This window comes from Struthio camelus, chromosome 3 (genome assembly GCF_040807025.1).
Source record: "Struthio camelus isolate bStrCam1 chromosome 3, bStrCam1.hap1, whole genome shotgun sequence".
In the NCBI taxonomy this organism is placed as follows: Eukaryota; Metazoa; Chordata; class Aves; order Struthioniformes; family Struthionidae; genus Struthio; species Struthio camelus.
This window is the reverse complement of record NC_090944.1, coordinates 126,602,123-126,620,150: the sequence shown is the minus strand read 5'-3', so window position 1 is coordinate 126,620,150 and position 18,028 is coordinate 126,602,123. Positions and strand designations below refer to the sequence as shown.

Below are 18,028 nucleotides of genomic sequence, written 5' to 3'. Positions count from 1 at the left end.
CCCTGTGCGACCCACATCATTTTTAAAATAATGTTTTTTCTCTTGTTATTTGTGTTACTGGCATTGCTACAGAATGCAAGGCATGATCTGCGAAATTCCTTTTATTTTCTGCCTTCATGAAGCCTGTTTATTCTTTGTGCTTTTGTCAGCTTGGACACTAAAATGTGGTTGGATAATTTCTCTTCCAACCTTTCATGCACCAGACGAGCATGTCTGAAATCCAAACATTATCAGTCTACATAAAAACATGCAAAAAAATCTTACCCTAAAACAAAGACGTGTTCAAATTAAATTATTACGAAGAAGGTTGGCGCTCTACTGGAATTAACTTCATCTCGCTTATTATTAAGTTTACAACTGCTGCTTCAGATAGCTCCTTCTCACAGGATTTTGACTAAGGTGTTTTACAAATTAGAGGTCAGACTGGTACTTTATCATTGCCTCATTTTCTTTTAATCTCCTTTCTTCTGTTTAATTAATCCCATGCTGATTCTTTCTGAAGCTAAAAGTATTTTCCACGCTTCCTGTTACAGTTACCATTTCCCAAGCAAGGTTTTCCCAGCAGAAAGAGGCCACGTAATGCACAGCGCAGCATCCCTGTGCACAGGGAGCCTTAGCGCGCAACCTGAACACCAAAATGACACCCGGAGGATAAATCCCCGACGAAGTAAGAGCGACTGCTGCCCTCTAGTGAGAAGACACCCGGAGATAACAGTGTGCTGCTGCTGGCTGGCGGAGCAATCTGCGGCAAGTCATCGTTTGCTTAGTGAACATCGCATTTTCTGACCTCTAGCTAAGTCCACTGAAAATTAATGAAAAAATATTCTGAGCTTTTAAAATGCAGAAAATCACAGTATACCATAAACTGTGTTGGTCACAGCGCCTCTTAAACTCCCAAGAGATCATACCTGCTTCGGCATGTGTGCTGGATAAATTCACACAATAGTCTGAAAGTATGATTACAGCTTGTGAAAACATATACAGTTCTCCAAACTCACACACAGTTTTAAGCCGGTTAGCTGACTGAGTGTGCCAGATATCTTGCTTTTATCAATTACCAAATAAAACTCTTTAAATAAAGGGAAAGGTTTTCTTTCCTGGACAAGCCTACACGGATGTTATTAGAGATGAATGACATTAAAGCCCAGGTGTTCAGAGACATCTTTGCCCAAGAACTGGCCAAAGAATATTGGCTAATTGGGCAGATCAAGCAAGATATAGAACTGAAAAATCTCTGGAAGTCCCAAATCCTACGCTGTCTGCAGCTGAGCTGTACCTAAAAGATCCCATTCATTATTAAACCAAACATGGACGATTTTATAATTAGAGCAATGCGACACTGCCCCATTCTTCTCTCTCTTACGTTTCAAGGCCTCAGCAGACAAAGTAGCAGTCCGGCACCTTTTGTGATGGTGTCAGGGGCAGTGTCAGCAGCAATGAAATGAGGAGGAGGTTTTCCCATGCACGCAACTGAAGAGGATGATGGAAAGTCCCTTTCAAAAATGGCCTCAGTGCCATATCTGCTAAGGACGGCAAGGCATGTTTGGTTGGCTTGGTCTTGTGAGCGCGTTGGAGCCAGTGGGGTCCTGGCACAGCAGGTTTCTCTCCCTCTCTGTGGGAATTTCACTTGCTGGCATCAGAGGTGAATTTAGGTGAATCTCTAGAAAGCGTTGCGGTGTCCTGCACCTCACCCACGGTGTCACTGATAACAGGTTGCCTGGATCTGCTCCCTGCACTTTGTTGTTTCCCACACAAGAGAGGAACACTGAAACGCTTTTCCACATCAGCAGAGGAGAAACATACAGTGGAGATAAAAATGTGACCCTATGCGCAGTTAGGAGAACAAGAAAAACAGTATCCAAAAGGATGTAGGAATATAGGGAGGGCTGAAATGCTGTAAGGCACTGGTAGACCCTTACCATTGTCTTCCCTGTAACAGCTAGTTCAAGCTTGCCCGTTTTAACTAGCCTACAGAAACTTAACTTGCTTGAAGGACCATATCAAGATGCAGGCCAACTAGCCTGAACTTAAAGCATCACTGAGTTTTTTTTGGTGGTGGTGGTTTTTAGTGTACAAATAGGAACTGAGTTAGAAAAAAATACCCAAATCACCCCTTGAGCTAACAACGTAGTTCCTATGCATTTAGAAGCAAGTGGATAGACAAAAAAAAGCAGCTTTTCACGGAGTTTTCCAAAAAAGAAAAGAGCAATGAGAAAGCCATTTGGTTTTTTGAGTCAGCCCTGTGTATTACGAAGGAGATGCGTGTAGCTTCTTCCCAGAAGGCAGCAGGAGTCTGAGAAGAAAGGGTTTTCTCCAGTTCCTGACATCGTTCAGCTCCCACACTGCTGAAAAGTGGATTCACTCAGCTTCCTCCTGGCTGTTATCCTGGCACTTGGTCAGGTGTTTCTTTAGTCCATCACCCTGAACCGTTCCTACAGATTATTTTTGGCTCCACAACCTTTCTCTTGCATGCACACCCCTCCCCAAGCACCATAACCAGCAAAGCCCTTCCACCCACACAGGCCGGTGATTTGGCACTGACAGAGGCCACCATTTCAGGTGAGAGCGGCATCGAAGGAATTCAAAGGCTGAGGAAGGAGTTAATGAGCAGCCAATAGTAACAACTGAAGTCATTTGCTGTATTAAAGAAAGAGAGGATTTTATGCTGTACGTGCCAGTTATACAGAGAGAGACAGACACCATGGCAACAAGCTCGTCAGGCAGTAGCAGGGCGCTACTTTAAGATTAAATATCACTAGGGACATCATTAGTGGAGCAGAAACTTCAAAACCTTTAGAATTTGGGTTTGTTTCGCACCCAGAATCTCGCTGGCTTTTCTGAACTTGATTTGAATCTCCAGCCTGTAAGTTTTGACTGGGAAAACAAGAGCAGACTGGGATTCTGGATGCATCCCAAATAGGATAGAAAGGAGAAACGTGCTCGCAGTATCTCAGCACTTCCAGGCAGGCCAGGTTGTCTAATCTGTATGGAAATTAAGACCCGAAATGCACCGTTGAGTCAGGTTCAGCGGGACTGTCTGAATTAAAAGGATGAAATGAAGTTTGAAAAGGACTGTTTCTTCTTTCCTTACTTCCGAGCCATGAATGTGCTCATTAGCCTGCAGTGATGAGAAAGGCGAGATCCCCTTGTAAATCTCCCGTTCTGGGAGGATGAACAGGTGACAGATAATTGCGCTTAGCAGGTTTGGTTCTTTTTATACTCTGAGCTCTTAGGCAGAATCCCAAATCACAGTGATTGTCTTGTACCTCATGCAGACACTTACTCTGGTGCAAAGCTGGTGGCAGATGCTGATGTGGTAGGATTTGTACCCACAGGAAGTTCCCGTATCAGCAACTGCAAGACAATTAGGGCACAAGGAGGCTGAAAGTCTGAATCTGGACGAACATGAATCACATTTTACAGGAGCAATATGCACAGTTCAGGTTTTCAGTGCACCAGGCTGCAGTGCAAACAAAAACATTTCTACAGTGAGGTGCGGGGAGAGAAGGGGAAGGTTTGAAGAGCCACCGCAGGGCTTCCAAGGAGGCCTCTTTTGCCCCACCTTACTCACAAAGTGCTGAAAGTGCCATGTCACGAGGTTTTTATAGTAATGATGAACATATCACAAATTAATGAACCCTTGTGACTTGCCTGCATTATGATTCCCCATGACTGAGCTACTCAAATCTAACGGGAGCGAGCAGTGCTTGACAGCGCTGAAAGTGAAGCGTAGCGAAGCAGTGTTAGAGCACAGGGAGCCCAAATGCCCAAGCGCTTGCTCAGCCCACCATGCCTTGCTGCTGCCATCAGAGCTGCTGCAAGCGTCTTAGTCAACAGCCCTTCGAGGCTAACTGGGAGGATTGATGAGCACAGACGTTTGTTCAGCTTGTAGCACAAGGAAGGAGAATAAGGGGACCTTAATCATCTTTTTGCAGATGTGTCAAGTAAAAAGGAGAAGTGCATTCAATCCCATGAAAAGGCTTATTTTTCAGCTGCCGTCGGAGACTCGATAGCCGAGTGCTGTGCTCAAAGAACAAGTGAGAGAGGAAGTGACTCCTCCGGAGCTGCCTGCTTCCCAAAGATAAAGCAAGATGGAGTGCAGCTCTCTGCCCAGCCTGTACAGTAGGGTGAGAGTCACTGAGATAGCTATGAACCATATTGCAATGGGGGTATCTCACTTAATGTGAAGGGAGAAGAACTGGGAGCATGCAATGGATTTCTGTGTATATTTGTGTCTTCCCAGTCCTGTTAAGAGAGGCCTCTCTGTGACCATAATTGGAATAAGCTGATGAATGCTTGCGTGTGAGCAGAAAGTTAATCCCAAGATGCAAGTAGTTAGCTCACCTCGCTGCGTGGTTAGCAAGGAGATGTGGTGCATAGCCAAGATACGAGGCAGAGCAGGACATGTTCTTCTTAATAAACAGGCAGAGTATTTGCTAGAAAAGCGCATGGTTCTTGAGACCTACTTTTTTCCCAGGTAGCTCTCTCTTCTGGGCAAGTGGAGGTGTGAAGATTTCCATGGTTGGTTAGCAAGCATATATCTATCGTGAGAAATTGGTGGCAACATAAAGTGGCTGTGTGCAGGTCATGACCAAGGGGAAAGGTTACAGTTCCCCACACCAGTTATTTTTACCCTGCAACCTGAACTAAAAAGCGTTTATTTCTCTTTTACTGGGAGAGCATTGCTAAATGAGAGTAGTGAATACCATCTACTAGAAAGGTAGAGTGATGCACTGAAACAGGACATAATTCCCTTTCAGCCAGAGACCTATATCCAGCACCAACGAGAAATGCTAGGAGATGCCAAACTGAGACTTGGAGGCTGTCATGAGGTATTCTGTGTTCAGAGAGGAGGAACAACCAACAGTCTCCTTCCTGCTTAAGGAAAGAGCTTTGCAAAAAGCTGGCGTGGAAGAAAGGCTTCTCTTAAGCACAGCTCTGAGGAGGAGACTATGAGGTAGAGCCATGGCCCCACTGCCTGCTTTGAGGGTACAACTCTGCCTGCACTCCTTTAGCTCCCAGGTAGAAGTGTCAGAGATGTCACCTCGACAGACCGTTACAATAATGTAAGATACAGAAAGGTTTTCTAATTACTAAAGAGACTACTAGATTATCTAGCCTGCAACAAATATATAATACCACAAACTTGTACAATACCATGAAATTAAAGGCAAAGAGTTTTTTTTTTAAAGGACAAAGGTTTTACAAGATCTTGGGGAAGGACAGCACTGTTAGTTAGCCAACGACTATTAGCTTCAGTTTCTTCTTTAAATCATGGTCCACCTTAGCACACCCTCACATACAAGCTCCAAGACGCCTACGAGTGCACTTTATATTCCTCCCCTCATGCTTGCCTTTATGATCTTCTGGACTTCAAACCCTCATCTCCTAAAACTCCAAACTCCATCTCTGGGCACTGGAATATGTGAACGGACAGGTATTCAAAGGAGAAAATCCCATCCCCGCTCCTCTGCCTGGAAGAGCGAGCCAAGCCTGACAGAGAGGTGCCATCGTGTTTGCCTGCTTCCTCGCTCATGCTAGGGGCCATGTCCATGCCTGATCCCTGCGTGCTTTCAGCAGCTCACCTTGTCTCTCTGAGCTCCTTCGCCCCAGCTTCCGCACTTGGCAGAGCCAAAGTAGGCACCTGGCTGGGAAGGGAGGCAGCCAGAGGAGCAAAACAGAAGATAACTAAGGCACACATGTTTGTGTTGTTCATATGAAGCCCTGAAGACACCTTTGGATACACACCTTGGAAAATGCCACTTCCAATAAGGTGGGTAACTTCTCCGATGCTGTGTGGCACTCTGAAGGGTCTCCTGGCACCTAAGAAACTCTAGACAAAAAGTTTTTCTTCTTCATTCCCTGCAGCTCATTAAATACAATTTTTGCCCTCACTTAGAGGGCAAAACAAATGCTGGATGTTGCAAGCAACAGAGATCCCTTCCTGGATTTTGAACACTGATGAATTTTGGTGCACAGTTAGAAGACTGTGCACCAAAGCCGCCCAGACCCATCCGTGGTAAGTCAAAACTGTGACATTTCAGTATGACACACAGAAATATTCTCTGGGCAGGAAAAGGAGGATAGGTTTGGTTTTGTTTATTTTATTTTATTTGGGCTTTTTGTTCAAGAATGTATGCATCTTCTAACTGACAGGACATCATTCCATTTTTTTATTGGGCTCAAAATAACTTGCCAGTAATTAAAAAAGGCTTCTCTCCCCTGCTCTCTGTGACGAGGAGAAGCCAAATGAATCATCCCATGGTTGTAAGAGCTGCAGAGGTCTCTGCTGAATTCATCTATAGTGGTTCAAACCAGTGTGCAGCACAGCCACTATGGGAGAAACAGAACAAGGCGTTAGATCATCTGGAAAGTCCACAGCATGGAACCGCTGTTGTCGTTCTCTATAACGGGCTCTGAGAGAAAATGCTGGGAAAGACTGGAACTGTGTTTTTATGTTTTATGTGTAGGATCCATCCGCACTGGAACTGTCAGGAAATTTATTGCTGGGATGGGCTTCAGACATTGCACATGGGATTTCTCTTGAGGAAACACAAAGTTCTCCAGGGCAAGTTGCATGTTTTTTTTTTAATTCTAGGGCCAGATTATGCAATGTACACAAATGTAACTGGATTTAAATAACTCTGACTGAGGGTCATAGGGCTTCCTAGCCTTCCTCCTCCCTTCAGAGCCAATCTTCAGCTGAGAGGACTAATTAGATGGACCTCTTGGGGCTCCTTCCAGCTCTGTTTCCTGCGATATATTTGTATTCTGCAAAGGGAAGACACAAGCTAATTGCTTTTATTACGGCTTCAACAGGAGAAATTTGCATTAAAAATAAATAAAAAAAAAAAGACTTGGCATCTTAAAAGGTCCCTTCTAATTCTGGCAGGTGGTTCAGTTCTTTTTCTGCCAGACACCAACAGTTTTCTACTATCTGTTTTCTAATGCATTGAACACTGCCCTCTGAAAGTAGACAGTGAAACACACTGTGAATTTCCTCAAGCAGCTTTAGGTGTTTTGAACATATCTTTACTTTTTTGCTCATATACGGTAAGTGTTTAATCTACTAGTCTGGACAGGTCTTCTGAGCCAGTGAGCCTTTTCGCATAAGTAAACTTTTCCTTTGAATTAGTATTTAATTAAATATTTATAATAGTTATTTTAAAGAAATGAATTTTAGTGGTGTCCATTGTTACAGATTAACCACAGGGTATTTTAATTTGACTAGGCTCACCTCAGCCAGAGAGAGCTGGACGACTCCACTCTTGTCTTTGTCTAGGAGCTGGAACGCTTCTGAAAGCAAAAGAGGGGGAAAAAAGGATATAAACCACAGAGTTTGGCATAAAGAGAAACACTGCCTGACAAAATGTAGAGGTCTGGCCTCTTGCCATGACCTATTGCAGACCTACTGAGCATATTACAGCTGTTCTTCTCCTTTCCTCTTACATGTAATTTCTAAGCCACTTCACAGGGCAGAATAGTTATATCCACAGCAGCAAACCGAGAGTTGGCAGCAGGACAACTGCAAAATCTAACACACTCCTATCTGATGTGATTTGGGGAGGCACATGTAAACCAGGCCTGAGTCAGCACTGTACATGAAAAATGGTACCATTTAGAGGAGAGGGGGCAACGGGGGGCCAGAGCACTGAACACAGATTATGAAAACATTTCACCCCTGGCTCCATGGTCATTCAGACAGAATGGCGTCTGCCGTTTCTCTGCTGCTTTCTGAAACAGGCACGTTTTTGCTGGCTCTCTCGCAGTTCCATGCACTTTGCTACGTTCAGAGTTAAAACACACCAAATACGTAATAAAAACTCGAAGTTAATCAGGAATTCTCCTTGGCTGATGAAGGGAGGCACTTACTGAACAGGGTCTCCAGGCGGATCATGCAGGCCACAAAGCCATCAAAATCAATGGTCAGCTTGCTGCAGGCATAGCGGATGGCAATGCTCTGCTGCACTTGATTGTTGAGAGTGAAACCTGAAGGCACGGGAAGCACACAAATCACTGCCGCAGCAGGTTAACATGCTGCCTTTGACGTGACTCGTCTGTGGACTCCTGCAGCTGCAGGCAGACCTGGATGAAGCAGGGCGTTCGTTCATCCCAGGAGGTCTGTTGGCCTCCTTTGAAGCCCATTGCACTGTGGTGAAGGGAAGCATAAAGCCCTCCCACAGCTTTTTGTCAAACTACATATTTAGCATTGTTTCACAGCATTACCCGTCCTCTGTTCCCCAGATAAACCCCTAATTGGTGGGGCTCTCGATGAATAGCAGTGATGGCAGCAGAGCAGGTTGCTCGCATAACACGTTGGGCTTTATTCAGGCCCATATTAGTGCTATTTCTGTCTCTGGGTCGTTCAGATAGGACCTCACTGGGCACAAAACAGATCAAAAAACAGTGCTCGTCTAGATGCCCCTGAGCCGGCAAGCACTGCTGCAAAAGTGAATAGAGTGAATATCAGAGAGGATACGGCTGGGGCATGCCTTCATAAGGTTTGCACCATCTCTAGTGTGAGAGAAAATGAAGGAAAAGAGGATTTGAGAGAGGATGATTAGATTAGGAAATAATGAGGCCAAAAATAGAGCGAGTGATAATCAGATGGACAAGCGATGATCACAGCGTGGACAAAAATATTAATGGTCAAGAATGCAGGGGAGAGGACGAGGTTTGATGCATATAACAGCAAAAGGATTTAGCAGTCTGTGACCGTGAGGAAGAGAGAGCGGAGCTGGCAAAGCTGTGGTCTAGGAGACAAGAAGGAAGCAGAACAGTTAACATGCTCTGCTGTGCTCCTGACGTTTGTTTTCAGCAGCGGATCGCAGATGGTCTCCCCAAGAGGCGTACCCACCTGCCTCACAGAGGGCCCTCCGCATCTCGTGGGAGTCCATGGTCCCGGAGAAGTCCCTGTCCACTTTCTTATAGATGGCCTGTGGCAGAGGAACGAGGGATTGTGGGAGATGCTTTTAAAAGTGCCTGCACATCCCAGTGGGGTTGTGCGAGCACAGGCGGGCAGGGTTGACTTTCGCAGCTGGGTAACGACAGCAGTGAGGACACGGTAACACGAGTTCAGCAGGGGCTGGCAACCGGAATAAAATATCAGGGCCCTCCTAGGGTTTAACCTTGGTTTGCTAATCCACGCTGAAGCCCATGCCCTAACATAGTCCCTGCTCTTGGAGCTACACCGATCACGCCTGCCTGTGCTGCATCCACACCACCGCTTTGCTGTGTAGACACAGCCTTAAATTTCCGACGGTCTGGGATAGACGCTGCCCCTATCAGCCAAAGCTTCTACCCTTTGAAATGTTAATGAGAAGGGGAACATTGCAAGTAGCTACTGGCACACAAGCCAAGCCGGGAAACATATTTCCATGAGCTGGCAGCCTGCCTGCCTTCACACATGTCTGCTTACATGGTAGCAGAGAGAGCATTGAGCAAAATATCCTATTGTTTGGCAAGCGCCGCAGCAGACAAAAGTCCATTTTGCTTAATATTTCAGACACGATGACAGATGCTTCCTACTACCAGTAGGTTTGTTATCCAGCACTGGAAAATAGGTAGACCTGGAGCTCAGGCTGGAATTAGCTCTCAGGACTTGCTCTGCTGATATAAGCCCCCTGATGGACCCAACGTGTCCAGCCCAAGGAGAGCTGAGCACTTCTTCATAAACGCCCATGTAAGGCATTCTGTGCCAACCAGCATCGAACATTGGCAGCAGCAGACTTCCTTCAAAGCAGTGTCATCAAATACCATAGGTCCAACTTTGACCTTCCTGCTCGATTCTTGCTGAACTCCTTGGGATATTAAATATTCTGTTAGAAAAATAATTCTAGCACTTCTACAAGATTTTAAAAATACAAAGCCAGGCTTTTGGTAGATCCTGAAAAATGTATGTTTCTTTCGCTTGCTTCAGCGGTTAACTGGCAAACTCTAGGGCCAGATCATGTCTTGGTGACACTGGTGCTCAGGTGATGATGTAGCATACCACAGCAGCAGAGATAGCCTCATACAAGCTTTAATAAAGCAAGCAGCTGAGAGAGACCTGTCTTTTGTCCAGCAATGAAAGGGAGTTAATCTGGCTTTTCGGAAGGTATTTCAAATTATGGAGAATGTCAGGGCTGAGGTGAAAGAGACTCTGCTTGTGCCCTTTTAAATGGAAGGTGTTTCTGAGCCCTGGATCAAACTCCAGCTGCAAGAAGGGAAGCTTATATGTATAGCCTTTGGTGGCTTAACCCAACCTCAGTTCTGGATCTGTACTTCAAGGCTGAGAGGAAAGGGGATACGGTCAGAAATATTATGTTACCAAATACTTTTGAATCTTCATCCAAAGTGTCTTGAATTCCACAAGTCCCAAGGAGCCAGTCCCATTCGTCTAGGGTGGTTAAGGCAGGGTTCAAAAATCAGGATTATCAAAGCTGGAGAGCAACTAGTTCTGACAAAAACAAATCACTCATCACAGTATAATCTTAATGCCATATTAGCTCTTGTTTGTGTTGTCTCTCCGTCTGACACAGACAGACCCACATTTTTATATCTGCTTAGGGAAAGGCATGCCACAAATCTCTAAGCTGTCTGCGCTCTCAAGGAGTGATATATGGGACTGCTAAATACATAAGCGTGATTAGATCCACTCATGATTTGTGCAGTTAACAGTGGGTTAAAGCCCTTCAGCAGACAAAGGACCAGCCTTGGGGTGGACTTCTGTTAGACACCAGGGGCAGGAACTGCGAGTGAACAGCGAGAGCCGGTCTCAGGCTATGCTGTCGTCCTGCACATCCCTCAGGGCCCTGCACACCCCCTCCTGTGGAAAACTTTGCATGAACTCTTGACTTTCTCCCTTCGAATCAGGAGAACCTGATTTTAGAGATGAAAGTTGAGGTTCTGCTTAAAATCAGACTCCCACCAAACACGCTGTCTATGCGTCTTTGCCAGGCTCAGCATCCCAGCTGCTCTTCACCGCCGTCCTTTAGGGAAAAGTTTAGGCAATGGGAGATGTAAAGCCGGTGAGAGAAGCAACTGGTAGTGAAATGGTTCAGGTTGCTGCTGCCCTGAGCTGACTGAGCGGCTCGGCTGAATATTTTGCCTTCAGTCAACAAAGACATGGGTGCCAGGGCCATGAAAATGCAAACTTAGGCTTATCTTGTCAGAAAGATGTGCAACAGAGATCCAGAAACTTTAACGGCGATGAAATGACGTTGAAAGGATACATCTAAAAGGCTGATCATCTCCCTGCAAGTGTTAATGTTGAATCCATCGCTTTTAATATCCCTTCCTGCACACAAAAGTAGTAAAAATCAAAGTTAGAAGGACTTTTAGACGAATATTTCTCTGCATGCCACCCAAGAGATGCCAGCCGTGTTCACATCTCACTAGCAGGGTAAATGCTCCCTCATTTCTTCCACTGCTTCCTCCCAGCTGTCTCTCTCAGTTTATTAACAAATGGACACTAAGATGATTTCCCTTGGTGAAGCGGGAGGGATTTGGCAACTCTTTGGAGAAGAGTGCCAGATGGCCCCATCCCACCATGGCCTCCCTGCCCTCCCGCTGAGCCCAATCGCAACTTGTGCGCCAGCACAGCGGCACGGGCCCGTCGCCCCGGTCCACCCGAAACACGTCATGGAGCTTACTCTTTGCCAAAACCCGGTTCAGGATAGTTTGAAGTTCAGTTGCAGTCACTTCACAGTCCTGGGCAGAAAACATAACATGTTAATGGGAAAAACATTTGAAGGACACTGTATTCATTCTCCGTCAGACATCATGTAAATCTTCAATTTTTTTTCTAACACTTCCCATTTTCCGGCAGACATCCCATGGAGGAGATCCTCAGAAACCATGAGTATTTCCTAGCCTTTCAAACAGGAAATAAGCTGTTTGTTAAGTGCCGTGGTGACATGACCTAGCAAACGTTAACTTTTTACCAGGATTGGCTGGAACGAGTCAATGTCTCAGTTTCTTTCTCGACTGAAAGGGTTCAGGATCGCATTGGAGATTTTCCAGGCTATGGAAACTACAACCAAACACCACCGAAATTTCCCTCTCGCAAGACAGAAAAGTCTTTCTAACTATAAAGATGTTTTCATTCTTCAGTGCCTGTGGCCACCTACTCATTAGGAGCAAATCCGATGTGACAGCTGCAGGCTGGCACAGCAGGGTTTGGTAGATACTGATGCCCGTCAAATATAATAAATAGAGAGAAAGTTCACCCAGCAGCTTTCTGATTCCAGGGGCTTCTAAATTAAAAGGAAGGAGTTGCCCAAATAGCCAACTGTCAGAATTATGTGCTAACTCCATGGGTAATTTATTTCATCATGCAATAATATTTTCAGTCATATGTCCCATCATCCATATTTTCAGTTATTCCATGCCTTGCCTTACTGAGTGAACAAATCACACTCTGCCCCAATAAGAGGAACAATGTAGAAGAACTGTTCTACTGTGGACTAAACTGAGCTGAAGCTGTGAGCTAATGAAAGGGGAGAACTGCCTGGTTTTTGAAGGCCAGACAGTAGGAGGAGTTGGCAGGCCAAATATTTGCATAATCATAACAGAGAGGTCACAGTCTTTTTCTTTCATTTCAGTCCACTTACCTCTCCTGAGAGCTTGTGAAACAGAGCCTTGAACTCATCATCTATATCGTTGTTATCGACCTGAGGCTGGAGGAAAGAGATGATCAAGAACGTGATTTATGATGTGGTGCTAGACAGTGAGATGTGGGTGTCATAAAGCAACTTTACAGGGGACTATTTACAGCAGCGGAAAACGTCCACTGCAGCAGGGGCAAAACAGAAGCGCTCCTTAAATCAAGACCGGTCAGGGGGGTTGCCTTCATTTGGGACTAACTACTTTCCAAGACTGAAAAAGTTTGGAGGAAGTTTTCTTGCGTTATCAAGATAGTCTTAGAAAATAACTGCAGAGAAAATGTTGCTGCACCCAGCTACAGGGAGCGCAAGGCTGTCTTAGCTCAGTTCCTTGCAAGTACACTTTGGCAATTTCTCTTTGGCTTCAGGGGGACTATTTCCTTCTTTGAAGGAGATCATTCTGTGTCCTCCCCCTGCCTCCTACACGAAAGGACAATTCAATATGGTCCTACCCTGTCTACAAGGGTGCAACTTCTGTGCCTCGTGGGCACAGTCACGTGAAAATACATGTGAAAATAAGCCAGAGAGATGTGTAAAGAACCCCTGTAACCAATTTTTTTTTTTCCTGAGCATACCATATACTGTGATCAAGTAGTGCAGTACTCAAGAGAACAGTAAAAATCTCACATCAATTTTACCACATTTTGAAAGAAAAGTGTATTAGGAAAAAACAGTCTGACCAGTTAAGGTGTTTACCTCATACGGTTTTGCAGCCACCACATCACCAATCACCCTAAGAAAAAAAACAAATAAAGCACAATGAGCAATAACGACTAGTCCACCATTTGCGCGTAAAATAATTAAGAAAACAACGTGTTTTAATATAAAAGGCCTTGCCAAATGCACAGAACAAGCCTCTAGTTTCCCTGCTTCCTGTGCTCCCCATTTCACCTCTGTCTGCACCACCCCGTTTTAAGATAGTTTCATTGGTTCTTGCCTTGTATCCAGACTCCTAGTTTTTTCATTCCCTGGCTGCTATTGACGAAACATCCCTTTTAAAAATCATCTCTTCATCACCATACTCCCCAGTCCTTCCCTGCACGCTTTAGTTGGGGCAACTTCTTCTTTGTAGCCCTGGGCGGGGGGGTCTAGGTAGTACAGCGGAGCTTGCCGGAGACCATTTCGTGATCTGTGTCTATGTGTTATGGGTGTGTGTGCCCTACGGAGTAGATTATGTAATAACATAGGTCCTAGAAACGGGTCTGTTTTGCTGATTAGTTGCTGGTTAAAAGGAAGCATGGGGCATGGGACACGGGTCTCTCGCACAGAGCGGAACAGTTTCCTTTGTGTGTCTCACCAGCAAAACTGTTTTGCTTTACAGAAGATACTTACTGAGTTTTAGCCTGTTTCTCAGAAAAAACTCGAAGGCAGAACTCCCCGTTTTTGTAAGGCTCAAAAGTGGAGGGCACGATGAGGTACTCTCCCTGGGGCAGCTTCAGGCGGCTGGAGACTTCGCGCAGGTTGACGTAAGCGCCAGACTGGGCTGCTGGTTGGTTCCTTGCAAAGAAATCGCGGTTCAGATGAATATCCGTGTTATTTTCCAGCTGTGTGGAAAACATATTTTTGTTAGAAATTATTTGACAATTGACTGGCAAGCCAGACACCCTACTTCAATTTCATTGCTTAAAAGCCATCTCAAGAAGTTTTTCTTAGCATGAAAAAATAAATCCGTGAGTGACGCCATAAAAGATAACCACCAGGGTTCTGTCATGGGAAACAGTCAGACAGATAATTAGAAGGGGAAAGTGTCTTGCTCTAAAAAGATTATCTTTTCACATGCCTCTCTACAGTCCGTGGTATAAAAATAACTTAAAACATCATAATGTGCGCTCAAATTTGGTCAAATTAGTACTTGCTATACAAGTTGTCCTACGTATTGAGCATTTTTTCCTTTCATAGCCTGTTCATGAAAACAATTTGGATTTTACCAATGCACTTCTTTGGTACGCAATCTATGGTCTGTGACAGAACTCCTGATTGCGTAGGAATTATGCTCTCTGATTTCTTTAAACAGACAGCAAAGAATAGCAAACAGGACAAAATACTCTAGCACAAGAGTGAGACTTTTTCAGGCCAGATTAGAGGATTTAGCCAACTTCTATTAATAATACTAAAGGTATGTGTATAGCCCTTTGGATTATGGGGTAGATAGTACTCAATTTTTCCTTATTATCCGTCTACCATTAAACAAGCGAGACACGGTACAGCTCATAAAGCACTAGTGTAACAAGGAACAGTATTGTAAGAATAACATCTCTGCTTTTGAACCTCACATTCCTGGCTTTTGCTCCACAGGGATTCTTTCAAAAAGTATAATTCAATGATCCACAGAGAGAGTTGTGTGTTTGACACGGAACGTGGAACATTACATAATGATAGAACGTCTGGCTGTCTAAGATCAGTGCATACAAAGGCGTTATCAAACATTTCATAATAATAAAGTATTTTTCTCATAAACTGTGGAATAACATGGGTTTTTATCTTTTTTTGTTTTGAAGACAAGATTGGATTTGGGATTTATTCAACAACCCCGTCGCTTCTCTCCACTCAATCTTCAGCTAAGTGGGGCTGCGAAGATTAAGAAGTCAGGTCGCACATCTTTTTCAAGGTATGAAGTTCATTTTCCCTTTGCATCTGCAAGGCTGTTAAAGGAGTAAAATTAATTGGTTCATGACCACACATTCATTTACTGAGATAAAAGGAAAGGATTGAAAAGCCCAGGAAAAACTGGCAGCACAGACCGCTGGACCTAAGTAAATGAGTATAGGTTACTCCTACTGCCAGACACCCATGAAGTCTCTTTCTTCAGGAATGAAAAGTCTCTTTACCTTGATATCAACATCTCTGAGGATCAGGGAAGGTTGAGCTGGGTTTGTTCATTAGCAGCAGCCCCAGCTCAGAACGATAAAAGGAATGGATCCCCAGAGTTTACCACTTCTTCTAAATAACATTAGGTACATTTTCTCATTTTTAGAGTGCAGAGACCCCGGTCTGCCTTCGTCTTTAATAAATAGACAAATTCTGACCTCTGCTATACAAAATCAAATTTCAACCAGTATAAATGAGATCAAGATTGGGACTCAGATCTCCATAATAAAACCTGGTGCCCCAATCCCTCGGAAATGGTTAATGAGAACTTGAGATATTTGTCCAGTGATAAAAGAACAAAGGTCTCCAGAAGAACTGTCATCAGCAAGGAAGAAGTCCTGCTGGAACTTTAAATCTCCAGTGTGATAGGAGGTGTCCATGGGGAGGTAAGAAGTCTTCAGCAGAGATTACGTACCTCTGGAGGAATCTGAATGGAAGAGAAAGTGCTGATGTTAAAGGGCTGCTACATACACTCTTCAACCTTTAGAGAAAAACATCAGACAAAGCCTCATTCAGACACTTATTTTTCATTCCCATTTACAACCAGATATTGCAGTTTACAGCTCTGCATGACGTTCTAGCCTGTGATGGAGTTCTTCCAAAGGAAAACCAGAATTTTTAGCCACAGAAATGTGTACAACGCTTAATTGTTTTTCTCCAGATACGACGGTGTGAATGATACGGTTGGTTGTAAATATTTGGATGAGCCTTGAAATGTTCAGTCAGGAGACTCGACAATCATTTAGCCCCACTTTGCAAAACTGACCTCAGAATTGTTCGGAGCAGACCTAAAATCTACACGTCTACTGCTACGGGAACGCTGATAAAAAAATATAAGGATACCGTCACTGGCCATCAGCCTGAAGATGAATAGACTCTTGTAAGGTGAATGTAACGAGTAACAAACTTCAAGATTTAGCCCTCGCTAAACTGACTAGACAACTATGCTAATTGGTACCTCTGAAAATAAAGTAACTTTTCGAAATGCAATCAATTGTCTTGGGAGCATGAATTCCAATGAGATCCAAAGGGATTGTGCTCCCAAGTCGCTGAAGAGCTTTTAGAAATCGCACTCATACAATGCTTCTGGACTACTTGAGATGGCCCTTGGGACCTCAGGCCTTGTTCCTTATACCTAGCACAGCAGAAGTCAGGAGCTCAGGGATAGGCCCTGTTAGAGGAATTTTTACCAGGCAGTTCTAGCTACCTGACTTAGCAAAGCTCTGCAGCGCAGGTAGGCTTGAGCACACACCCTTTCGCTTTCTTTTATATAGACATCTGCTTTAGATCACCATCCATATTGTCCTAACTGGACTTCCTTGGCCACGGCATCAGCTACAGTGATGTAAATCTACAACCCTAGGAACTTGGATCATGGCTGGATGTCTACATCAGGTGACTTAGCAGCCACCTCTTTCAAAAGATTTGCTTTGTAAGAGTCACTAAATTTCCCTAATAAGGAAAAGATCACCAAGGAGGCAGATGAGATGAATTATATGTAAAGCAGAAAGGCTTTGCTAACTTCTCCGTGGTTGTACTTAGTGATCTGAGCAGCGGGCCATCTTTAATATGCAAAATCAAGGATGCAAATAGATCAGAGCGCTTGGAACCACACAGATGACAAAAATCAGCCATTCCTATCTGATCCCACCCGTGCTGGTTAATGATTTTCATCTAGAGGACATACAACATTTAATTGCTTTTCTCCAGATATGATGCCACAAGTGAAAACATTGGTTGGAAATCCTTATATTTGCTTCTCTCCCCTTACATTACAGAAGTTAAAGATGCCGCTGTAGAATTTTTCCTTGCATGGTATTTAGAGAGACAGAAGCAACACTGGGAAAAATCCCAAAAAAAAAAAAACCCTCCTGAACCAGAACAATAGCAGGGTAGACAATGAATCAAAACAATTTTCAAATGCAAGAAAAAGAAATGCAAGCAACTGCTGAGCACTAATGATCCGCTGTAATCAGAGCCACTCATCTGAAATTGCCAGGCACCCTGAACCTGCCCTCATTTAGGTGCTGAAAGAGAAGGCGTTCAATAAGACTGTTCCAAATGAATTGCCTATAGTTTCACACCTCTCTACTGTTAAAGTGGGACCAAAGTTGAACCTAAATTTGTCTAAAACTTCCCATATTATGTGGTTCAGGAAAAAATGAGAGAAGAATTTGAATCATCTTGCAAAATCCAGTTCTTACTGAAGTGTAGTGCTGAATGTCAAGATGTTGCATATTACTAATTTCTTCCAGGGGAACAGAACAGTGAATAAAACCTTTAATGAGGAACAAACTATACCTTGTAGAGTGAATAGCCAATACTAAGCAGAGCTTCCCCCATTTTCTTCTGTCTCCTACGGTTCTTCTGCATCAAGCCCACCAGCAGAGTACAGCACGGCTCATTCACGCTCCCTTCGTGGTCATCATCTGGTTCGTCCAACCGGATTTTAAACTGGGGGTTGGTCCAGTATGTTACTAAAAATTATCAAGACAAAACAAAAAGGAGCAGATTTT

General features: G+C 44.1%; 1 protein-coding gene across 1 annotated transcript in view; it reads right to left on the bottom strand.

The window, feature by feature from the left end:
* Positions 1 to 6,088: 6,088 nt before the first annotated feature.
* The window catches only part of LOC104151848 (calpain-8), a 31,785-nt gene continuing 19,845 nt past the window's right edge, over positions 6,089 to 18,028 (bottom strand). The window contains exons 10-21 of the mRNA XM_009686902.2: positions 17,814 to 17,989; positions 15,928 to 15,939; positions 13,977 to 14,188; positions 13,341 to 13,377; positions 12,594 to 12,659; positions 11,634 to 11,691; positions 11,214 to 11,278; positions 10,310 to 10,378; positions 8,858 to 8,936; positions 7,873 to 7,989; positions 7,238 to 7,296; positions 6,089 to 6,333 (exon numbers count right to left, since the gene is read on the bottom strand). Coding sequence (XP_009685197.2) covers positions 6,310 to 6,333; positions 7,238 to 7,296; positions 7,873 to 7,989; positions 8,858 to 8,936; positions 10,310 to 10,378; positions 11,214 to 11,278; positions 11,634 to 11,691; positions 12,594 to 12,659; positions 13,341 to 13,377; positions 13,977 to 14,188; positions 15,928 to 15,939; positions 17,814 to 17,989 — 974 coding nt within the window. The 3' untranslated portion in view covers positions 6,089 to 6,309. The remainder of the gene's footprint in view (positions 6,334 to 7,237; positions 7,297 to 7,872; positions 7,990 to 8,857; positions 8,937 to 10,309; positions 10,379 to 11,213; positions 11,279 to 11,633; positions 11,692 to 12,593; positions 12,660 to 13,340; positions 13,378 to 13,976; positions 14,189 to 15,927; positions 15,940 to 17,813; positions 17,990 to 18,028) is intronic.